At 35.5% G+C, this 11809-nt stretch overlaps 1 protein-coding gene and 1 long non-coding RNA gene across 3 annotated transcripts in view; one reads left to right on the top strand and one right to left on the bottom strand.

Moving 5' to 3' along the window:
• The window catches only part of LOC116847864 (acetylcholinesterase-like), a 523728-nt gene extending 512688 nt beyond the window's left edge, over positions 1-11040 (top strand). For both annotated transcript variants that reach the window (XM_032823340.1, XM_032823341.1), the window contains one exon: positions 9562-11040. In XM_032823340.1, the coding sequence (XP_032679231.1) occupies positions 9562-9689 (128 nt within the window). In that variant the 3' untranslated portion in view covers positions 9690-11040. The remainder of the gene's footprint in view (positions 1-9561) is intronic.
• LOC116847871 lies at positions 5598-8391 on the bottom strand. The gene is made up of 3 exons (XR_004378839.1): positions 8127-8391; positions 6448-6758; positions 5598-5902 (listed from the first exon to the last, which is right to left on the bottom strand). It is a non-coding gene; the product is annotated as an uncharacterized LOC116847871 (long non-coding RNA).
• Positions 11041-11809: the final 769 nt, after the last annotated feature.

Below are 11809 nucleotides of genomic sequence, written 5' to 3' on the forward strand. Positions count from 1 at the left end.
CTCTTATATATTACTTCAACTCAAAAATATTTCTTCGGATTTAATAAATTTTATCGCATCCACACGAAAGAAAGATCAGAAAACTTTGACCAGAGTACTTGTGTGTATCTGTAGATGTCCACTTTAATGCCATATGAGATGAAAAACATCAGACTCGGCTGGGATCGAACCCAGGTTCTTCCCGCTTGTCAGGCAACCCGCTCTTCCTATTGAGCTATTTAAGACTTCATCTTTGTGATATCTATATACCCAGTGAAAAATGATTCGTAGATTAACGTCAAAATGATATCAAACTGACGTCGGTTTGACGATTTCAACGTCGATTTGATTGAAACGTCGACAGTGAATTGACGGTGGAAGCTCTAAGCGTGGCGCTTGGTTTCAACCAATCGTACACGGCAGTACGCAACGAAACAACAGTTCTTCGCGTCTCTCGTACTGCACGTAAGACGGCATTGTGCTTCAAATTAACATATTCCTCTTGATATAGAAGAACATAATTAGAATAATGTCTTATAAATGCACGATGAGTAGTTCCCTTTAATGAAAGATGAATATACTTTCTGTAAGGTATTTCTTTTAAAACATGGAGTTAGAGAAAAATTCACTTTGTACGTAGAATACTTTTTTGGGTGTAGAGCGTCTGATGATAACACAGGCCTGCAAAATTGGAGGTGTTGAAAGTTGACAATGTTTTCTTACGTAATTTTTTGCGCTGAATCCAAATCTGACCGCAGAGTTGCTCTATCACGTCAGAATTTCAAAATATCCTAATCTAAAACTGCCAAAAAAGCTGTTTTCAATCATATTTTAAATTAAATTAAAAATTGAGACAATTTTTTTGACAAATCCGTCAACGGTATTATTTACTACTATACGACTTTTTCAAAATCCATTTTAAACCATCTCAAAGCGACTTTTTCTCCCGGAGATATACCAATTCAAAGTTCGATAAATTGTACCTCGCAGGAGCCTGATCTCTAAAGGTCGATCTACATTGGTCGTATCGTAACGTCGTGACATCGCAAAACCGTAGCATCGTAATGCTCGTAAGTAGTACAAAAATATATATTTTTAATAATGAGTATGATTACTTTTTGTGCTATACATATTTTTAAGTAATACGACTCTAGCTCGTCGCTGATTAGTTGATCGTAGCAATCGTAATGTCGTAGAATCGTTGAAGATTGGGTTTGACCAAATTTCTACAACGAATCGCACGACGCTTACGACGCTACGATACGACTAATGTACATCGGCCTTAAAACAGGATGGGTGACTACCTGACCAGTGAAGGCGAGTAACTACTCGGCTTGTTCTAATATAACGGCATGAAGACTAGGCTCCTATGAAGTGCAATTTATCGAAATTTGAATTGGTATATTTTCGGAAGAAAAAATCGCTTTGCGATGGTTCTCAAAATGGATTTTGAAGGGACCGTATAGTATTAAATGATACCGTTGACGGATTTGACGAAAAAAATTTTCTCAATTTTTAATTTAATTTAAAATATGGTTGAAAACGGCTTTTTTGGCAGTTTTAGATTAGAATATTTTGAAATTCTGACGTGATAGAACAACTCTGCGGCCAGATTTGGATTCAGCGCAAAAAATTACGTAAGAAAACATTGTCAGATCTCAATCAACAAAACTATGCAGGCCTGTATCATATGTAAAACTCTTGTGTGTAGATTAAACCAAATTGAAAAAACAAATTCCTCTATCCAAACAATCACGTAAAATGTTATGTTATTAAGAGTATGCTGAAGTCGATGACAAGCTTAAAAAATGTTGGTAATATAGAAACAATGATGATCACGCTATCCTTCTCGTATTTCTTATATAGATCTTACCTAAATGTGTTTTGTTTTACTATATTTAGCGAAAAACTTAACCACGCATATTTTTCCACAAACTTTTCCGATATTTTAAATTTACGTGTAAAAATGTATTTTTAAATTTTTCTAAGCGGAGCAAACTCGCGCGTTCAATATATGTATACAAGCTGCAAATCTTATGTATTAAGCAAATATTTATTTTAACTGACAGTGTCTGAAAGGCTAATTTATATTGGAAATGTCAACTTTGAAATTTTCACCGCTTTTATCATATATTGAGCATTGCTCCGATACATTCTTCCACGTATTTATATTGTGTAAGAGTATTTGTAATTCTGTAGAGCCAATACAACGTAAACTTTGCAAAAAAGGTTAGTATTCTGTCGGTAAAGATGTTGACTCTAGCGTTCCCTTAATTTAAGGAGATTGTGAATGATCGCGCTGGATATAGAGTGTGACGTTAAGTACAGTTTGTGTTATATACTCGTATATTACGTCAAACTGAACGAAAAAGTTCTCTACCAATTAGTAAAAAACTAAATTGTGCGTGATTATACACCAATTTTCTGTAACTAATGATTCAAAAGTTTATATGGTAATTTGCAAAACGATAGACGACTTTTTTGTTCAATTTGACCTAATATATAAGCACACAACGTAAATCGCATAGTTTTGCACCTTACACTGTAATACATCGAAATATCCGTACCCAACGTAATCATTTGCTAATTTTCTCTATAATAACTCTGTAACAACTCTAATAACTCAAAATTCTACGTGGTTGTTTGCAAAATAGTAGGACAATTTTTTGTCTAGTTTAACATAATTTACACCTACATGAGATTTTTATATGTATTGTCAGATAACATGTGTACACATCCGAAAAAAAATTTGGTTAGTTTAATTAAATATCTTATGTAATATAAGCATGAACCAAAAATTCTGGTTGAAATTGCCAAAATTTTATTCAAATTAATAAGATTTCTAGATAACCAAAACTTGTAACTGTTCAAGTTAACCAGAAATCTTCCCAGATAGCATAGAGAATTCAAAAAAAGTTCAAAAAGAATTCAGTCATATGTCACCAATTCTGAGTTTATTTTCAAACAGAATTCTTCAGAGTTCAGTTCAGTAAAAAGAATTCTTTTCGCATCTAAAAATGAACTCAAAATTGGTGACATACGACTGAATTCGTTTTGAATTCTCTTTGCTATCTGGGTTGTTAATTTGAACAGAATTCTAGTAACTTTAACCATATTTCTTGTTCGTCCATATTTCATCAGACATTTGTTAATTCAACGAAACTTTTTTCTTGTGTGGAGTATGGCTTCTTATAAGAGGTTTGAATGTAAAATTTAAAGGACAGATGTATTCCCCTTGCACTATCCATAGGCATCCCATTTTTGTCTAGCTTGACTTCTATTGAAGAAAACTAGACAAAATGTCCAATAGGAGTTAAACTAGATAAGGGTTGAATGACCGCACTAACAAGATATCCTTTTCAAGTCTTCGTAGCCTCTTACAGACTTCTTAGACACTCGGTCTAAGTATATAAGTCTATGATTGGCATCGAAGAAAAGAAAAGAAAGAAAGAAAAAACAAAGAAAAAAAAAATCACAACTTCTTCTCGCACTGCTTTCAATCCATTTCTTCTCGCACTGCCTTCAATCCATTGCCTCGTAATAAGGGTTTGTAAAAGATCGTCAAATTGTTGATGACTTCGTTAGCTCAAAAAATGTGTTATTTTATAGATGTAAAATTAGATAATTATCTGAGTGAAGGCAAAACGCGATGAACAATGATGACAAATATTTTGATTAACCATGATATGTACTGTTTCATTAATATTAATAAAAGAAATATAACTAGAAATTCTAACAAACTTCGACACGCTTTTAACCCCTTCACTATCGATGACAAGAATCCTCGTCAAGGAGAGGATTGATAATATCAAATTAAACATGGTTTAGATTACAGATCAAACATAACAAACATTAGTCACACTTGTGTTGCCTAATATATAATATATTACATAATACTTCTGAAATTAATTTCTCTCTGTCTCCCCCCTCTTTCTCTCTGCTCTCCCTCCCTCCTTCTCTTTCTATCTTTCCCTTTCTTTTTACGTCTCTCTATCTCTTTATAAAGAGATTGCGATTTTTTTAACAATTATTATAATACAATAATATTTTAAAGAAACATAACACATCGTATTAAGTACCATTATTGCTTGAGATTTGGCGTTTTTATAAAATACTATTTTTTAAAATTTATTGTCGTGTGGTTTTGTGTTGGTTCACAGCTGATCGGCGAAGAGAGATTGGACATATCACCAGATTTTTTCGTTTGTTCCGACACGCGAGTGACCCTATGCCTGACTACAATACATTAACCAATAGAATAGCTTTAATCACATGCAAAGAAATTAGGTTACTAGTATTTTATAACCGTATAAATATTCATTTGTGGACATTAACGTAAAGCTATCTCAGTGGCAGATTATTAACTTAACACACCTTGTTTGTTCCCTCTGCTTTTCTGAATAATTAATAAATAATAAATTACTAACACATACAGTTAGCAGATCTTAATAATCTAATTGCGTAACAAGGTTAAATCTATTCTGTCGATTAATGTATACGTCACAAAATGTAATATATTATATTGACTGTTTGATATGTACACGAAATGGTAATTTCATACTAAATTATCTTAATTTCAATAATGCATGTTAACGATAACGTATATTGATCTGACAATGTATGCATAAAGAAGGCTTATTGTATCGATTCGATACACCATACGCGCGCGTATATTAATGATAAATAAGATAATTTAGTATAAAATTACTAATTACATTTAAAAATTAATTACGATCAAATTATTACTACATATGTAGAGGAAAAATAATATTATTAATATTATATCCCCTGTCTATTTTTGCAGCAAAAATTATGTTAATTGAATCATTTTTTTTAGATCTCAACGAAAGAAATTAACATCTCTATTTCCGATCATATAATAACTATTCTTTTTATCTAGAATTCTATCTTCCTTGAATTTTTCGATAAGGAAGATCTCATATTAAACACGTTTATGGCTTGGTACAAACGATTGAGTAATGACATAATGATAGACATTGACGTCTCTTCGTCACAAACTACCACTATATTATCCTCGTGAAGATCGATCGAATGTTCATCGCCTATGACGTACAATTTGGACGCACAGTCAGTCATCTTGTCTATTATAGTATTGGTACCATATTAGCTGCCACATGAAAATTATGTGAGAGTGAAATCTCAAATTTTCAAATAAAAGTCTTTTAGTTAATCAAAAAATAGGAAAAAGGGCAATTCGAGTTCAAGCACAGACTAATAGTGCTATATACCATATGAGTAAAAAACCTTCCTTGTGTTAGGAAATCATGTAATATTTATTGAACATGAATAATCAATATAAAACAATCATATGTTTCGGCTCAACCATGAACCCTCTTCAGTGATAATAAAAAACTCAAGGTTTACGACACGAACGCATTACAATTAGTTAAAGACCTGCGTAACTTGACATGAATGCAATATTAAAGCTGACAAGACCGTTACCGAAATAATATTAAGTAGTTAATTAATATTGAGAAGTAGCCGTCATAACTATAAAAATCATAAAATAAAATAAAAAATAAGTAAAATTGAAATATAATAAATAATTAAAACTGACAATATAAAATACCTTTGTTGAGTTCAGCTAAAAGTAAACCGATCCTGTCAACGATAACATCGCCACGTCTATGAAATACAAATAATTACAGATTTATATACCTAGCATTAACATTGCGGAAACGACTTGTGGAAGAGAAGGTAACCATAACAAAGTGTATTTTTATAACAAGCCGCAGTAGCTGGTGCCCAAATATTCAGTATCCTTTTGTGAGTTAAGACCATGCTTCTGAAATTTGATGAAAATCATTTCTGAGATCAGGCGTTTTAGGTAAAAGCGTTCCTCATATAAAACTTTGGCATGATCCCAATCAAAATCATGGTCCTTCCTCTTTTAGTTAATTTGCTACATCAATACAATAAAAAATTATATTATTATATGTAAAATTTAATGATTTAACTTAAATTAATTCAATACAGTATGTTTGCCTCATAAATATATTATAATTAAAATCGCAGAATTCCTATCAATCCTACATAGATACGTATATGGAAATTTGACAGTAACTTTACCAGCCGATTTGTAAAGATTGCATCTCTTATGAGTGGTTCACGTGGCCTTCATAATTGTCACACAGAGTGACGAAATAGAAATACGATAAAAATGATAGGAATTTACTCAAACCAATATATCATGTGATATGAAAATCTGAGAGTAACGTTTCATAAAAGAGGATAAATAAAATAGATCATTTTTAGCCCAAGTGATGAAATCTTTCTTATGCATGTTTTCTTATATTTTTTAATGTTAAATTATTTGTAAGCATTAATTTCAAGTTAAATTGATGAAAAAGTATTTAAAATCGCATTCAAAGTATCACAATTTCGTTAAGATCTAAATAAAAAGTTAAGATCTAAATAAAATTCAAGAAAGTTCATAACGTTTCTTACATTCTTTTTCTCTTCCTATCACCTCCTCCTCCAAACCTTTATTCTTACTTAACTTAACATCATCTATTTAGACATCAACTAATATAATGTAATCTAACATTACGAAATCTAGAGTAGGTTTGTCCTTTCTCTTGAGGAGTGACATCACAGATATCCATAATATATTAAACTGTTGGCCTTGATTCACTAGACGTCCTAATATATACAACTAATACTGTATAACTCGTACAAATGTGTGCATGTACTGTTTCGTATGTATGTATACACATTGCCATACACACACGCGCGCACATTTCGACTCACAAGGAACACTAAAATCAAAAAAGGCAAATCAAAAATTCAAAAAATTCTGAAACTTTGTGTGCAAGTAGAGTAGTTCATCTGCAACACAAAACTATTTTTTGTTCCTGCGGAATTACAGTTTTAGGGGGGTGAAACACCTTTGAAAAATATCGGTTTTTTTCTTTTAAAGCGAATATCGTCGAAACGGGTTGTAGCTCAAACAATAAATGCAATAACAACTTATTTTTATTTTTTATTCATCAACAATTGTCTAATTGTTTAAATGAGACTATAAGATCTCAAACGATGTAGAAAGAAAAAAAGAATGTCCTCTAAAGCGATTTTTGTGGAAAATATGCTTTAAAATCATATTGATAACGTAGATAGCTTAATACAAAGGTACACCAATGTTTAATGACCCGAGGGCACGGATTCTCGTTATTCGATCAAGCAAAAGTTTGACAGGGATTATTTTTTTGTCAAATGGAAACTTTTTGGAGGGTGCCGCGCAAAAAATTTGAAAGTCGAAAAATAAGAACCACCCTAATGCACATATACAGGGTGTTTCCAAAAGGTGGTACCAAATTTTAAGGGTATGTAGTATTCATTAAAACAAACTGAAAAGTCTTAATGAACAGTATTCCGAAAACCTTTTATTTCTGAGTTATGAAGCATTTTATTCTGTGAAAAATAGAAAATAACTAAAATTTACAATAAATGTTCAATGTGCCCTCCGTCCATTGCGTTGATGAATTTTGCTAAACATTCTTCTACTTGGCTGTCGGCGATTCGGATAAGCTGCATAATACAAGCGTGCTGCTTTTGAAGCATTGCCCTTTGCTCTGCCATACATAAAATAAATATCCGTCATTTCAGAATTTGTGTAAAAATTAGCCATTTTTCAGATAACACAAAACTAGATATGGTCCACAATCCAAAGTTGAATACAACAATCCCTGCGTAATTAGGTGGTCACATACGGCCGTCCGTGAATGAACTGACTAAGAGACTTGGAAACTGTTGTCAACAAATACGAAATAAACCTGGACTCTTTGATTTTCAATGACGAAACATGCCGAAATGTGTACTGACATGAGCCGAAGGCACATTGAACATTTATTGTAGATTTAATTTATTTTCTATTTTTCACAGAACAAAATGCTTCATAACTCAGAAATAAAAGGTTTTCGGAGTACTGTTCATTAAGAGTTTTTGGTTTGTTTTAACGAGTACTATATACCCTTAAAATTTGGTACCACCTTTTGGGAACACACTGTATATATGCACATATTAATGTATGTGCACAGTACACGTGTATGCGCGGGGAAGGGGCTCCGTCTCTCCCCCCGCACCCCCTCCCCGAAAAACCTAACTCTAACCCAACTTATTTAATTCACCTGCAAAGTTTCTTTTGTCCACGTATTTGTTTATAATACATATTACTGCAATGCATTATAAGTGATTTTTCTGGTTTCAATTCAATCACTTTGTTACATAGTGGACACGAAATTTAATTTCGAAGCACTGTTTTATCACTCAAATAATTTATTAAATTTTCGTAATTATACGTAAAATGAATAAATTCGTAGAACAGCATGATTGTAAGTATATCAATGTTACTCTCGCTGTGTTCCAAGATATACTGGTATATCGGAACATAATCATCAAATCGAAATGTAAACATACACACAATTACACACACAATCAAAACAACTTGTCTAATATCATTATGAGGATATCGAATATCACCCGTTTAAGTAAAAACATAATATCGAAGAATCGCGTACAATTTCGCATAGCATCTTTCTAGAAATGTTAGTATAAGCAAAATATTAACACTTCTTTTGTTAATAACTTTTTAACAAACAACGAGCGAAAACCTTCTGAGTTACTCAGAAGAGTGACCTTTATAACATATGTCAAGGTCAAGATCATCGGAGGTGCTTCCCCTAAAGTGAACATTTACCAAATTTTTTTATTATAGTTCTAAAGTATTCTTGAAACCATTCAATTTTCACTTAGGACAATTTTTTCTATCTCTTATAGTTTCGACGATATTCGCTTCAAAAGAAAAAAACTGATTTTTTTCAAATGGGTGTTTTATCCCCTAAAACTGTAATTCCGCATAAACAAAAAATAGTTTTGTGCTACGGATAAACTACTCTACTTGCACACAAAGTTTCAGAATTTTTTGAATTTTTGAGTTGCCTAGTCATTGTCAGTAACCTCATAGGTAGAGAATTTTTATATTTGTAGAGTAAAACTGCATTCCAATTGGTTACTAAACTAAGTCTTACTAAGTCTCTCATCAATGCGTTACATAAAGTATACAGCTTTCAGGTACACAGAATCTAGAAAGTAAAAAGAAGATAAAAAAATGTTACATATTCTTGAATTTTTATTCAAATTTCGACGAAACTGTGAACTACTTTGAACGCTATTTTCAACACTTTCTCATTAGTTCAGCTCGAAACAAACAAATGATTCAGCACATCAAAAAATATAAGAAAACATGCATAAAGGTTCCATTGTTGAGGCCAAAAATGGCACATTTTTGGCCTCCTTTCTTACCATATCAATATAATAAGAAATTCAAATCGCTATATGAGGTGAATTTAATGATTAATTCGATACAACGTACTAGCTTCATAAATGTAATTAAAGAAGTTATAAAGTTTCCGATTGTCACACGTCATGACAATCATGGAAGTCCATGTACTCCAGGTACTAACACTAACATTGGCCAGGGTTAATCGATTCCAGAAAAGCGACCGAATGTCCCCACCGTTACGCCGACCTCTTCTGACCTCGCGTCTTTGCTTCTGTTTGCAGATCCAACGCCCGAGGCGTGCAACAGCGCGATGGCGTCGAGCATCTCCGCGGGTGCTGGCGAGCTGCGTGCATCACCGATCGTGTCCATCCTCCTACTTCCGGTGCTGGCGGTATATAGACTCGTATAAAGCGGTCGCTTGTTCATCCGTGTCGGCGAACCTCTTTTCACGGCTGGCAAGTACTTGGCTGGACGGGAACGCTCCGCTGGCGCCACCGGCCGACAGACAGGTCCCGTAGCAAGCGTTGTTTTACGCTTCGAGGTCGCATTTAGCGGTCGTCAAAAGCACTCGTAGAGATCGATAGGTCGTCGTTGTCGTCGTCGTCGTCATCGTCGTCGTCGTCATCGTAGTCATCGTCGTCGTCGTCGTCGCTGTCGTCGTCGTCGTAGGACTGTAGCGCTACCGCCGCAACACGACGGTAGGTCCGTTTCCATCACCAGCCGCGTCGTCATCACCGCGTTAGCGCAGCGCGACGTTTTGCGAATGATAATCAGAGCGTCTCGTGATACCTCGAGGTGCGCCGCAGCTCTCCGGAGCCCAGCGCCGATCGATCTACCTGCGCGATCCGCGTCCGGGAAGAAAGGGGGGAGGAGGAAAGGAGCGGGGAGGGGGGAGGAGGGCAAAGGAAGGAAAAGCAAATCCAGAAGTGATCCCGCAAGTGATCGACGCTGCTTCGGGATTCGATTTCGACGGTTCGCCCTGGGGCATACGCCCGCCAGTTCCGCCGCCGAGCGGCTTCGCCGATCCGATTCGTTGATCTGGCCGTTCGCGCTGCTACTTTCGGCTCTTTTCGATCGGCCGGCCGGCCGGCCGTCCGCACGCTCGTCGATTGCGGAATCCGCGATGATCCTCCGTCGACGATCTCCGGGAACCGTGGCCGAACCGTGAGTTGTGGAGGCGTGAGATACCGTCCGTGCTGACAGGCGCGCGTCGATTCGCCCGCGAGTCATGATGGATATTCGCCGGATTGATCGTCGGATTCGCGACGGGTCGATGGGAGCACTCGTCATCGGTCATATGCCACCAAGCCGGGTATAGACTTAAAGAGATAGACTGCGTATTCCCATTGAAAGGCTGAAGCCAGACGAGGGAACAGAGAGTAAGATGCTTTCCTCGTCTAATTGTCTGGTTAGTGGAGACAAGGAAGAATGAGAAGCGATCTCGCGGTCAATGCGTTCTTTCCTTCTTTTTTTCACCAGATTCCTTCCTCTTCTATTTCCTCTACATCGCCCCCTTCTATAGTACTGTACGACAGAAGAAACATATCTTACTTAACATATCTTACTCGACATATCTCTGTCTTTAAAAGTGAAAGTATCAATGCCCGGAGATCAATTCTGGACATTCTTATTGTTTTGATCTTCTCTCAAAGATAAATATTTAAACTTTCAACATAAAATATATATACATATATTAAATATACATACACAGATAAGAAAGAGATTTGTTATACATACCGTAAGATGGGGTTACTTTGTGACTGTAGGGGTTACTTTGTGACACAGTGAATATTGGTCAATAGTGATAATTATCACTATTGACCAATATTCACTGTGTCACAAAGTAACCCCTACAGTCACAAAGTAACCCCATCTTACGGTAACCAGAAATATTTTCTTGTGAGCAGCATAGTTGCACCCTCTAGTTGTCTTTGTGTGATAGCAATGTGTATGGTTGATATAACTCAGTTTGACTTTGGTACCTCAACTACGTCAATGTAGTGCGTAATCTGCTTGCGGCAACCAGGAATCGATTGGGGTAACATTTGCCATTTTCTGCTTAAAGCAGACATCGTCACCGCTACAAAGCCAGTAACGCAACAATTGTTGCTGCGGTTGCACATATATCAATTTGTTCCGTATTTTACTACTGAATCTGGTTGGCATAACCAGATTTATGTGACCCAACCATACTATTTTTTCCGCGTGTACATATATTTTAAGTTAAAACTTTAAATACATACACATATCAGTACTCAAAAATTAAAACAATAAGAATATTCAAGATTAATGAAAATTGATACTTTTACATTATTCTTGCCTTCACCATCTTATAAGAACGCGAGTCTATCTGTATAAGTCTATGAAGCCAACTCGTTCTCTGGCTCGCGCCAAGACTCAACCGCGATCGATCGTGGGAACGGCGATCGCGAGAATTATTAATACACAATTGAAATCGAGGGATCGACCTGACGGGGCACGCGTGAAGGAGATTATTCTGCGGCAGGGCGATTAAGCGGCACGATCTCT

Source organism: Odontomachus brunneus, unplaced genomic scaffold, assembly GCF_010583005.1.
Source record: "Odontomachus brunneus isolate Ranch 3 - 2012 unplaced genomic scaffold, Obru_v1 Obru_scaffold_084, whole genome shotgun sequence".
Lineage (NCBI taxonomy): Eukaryota > Metazoa > Arthropoda > Insecta > Hymenoptera > Formicidae > Odontomachus > Odontomachus brunneus.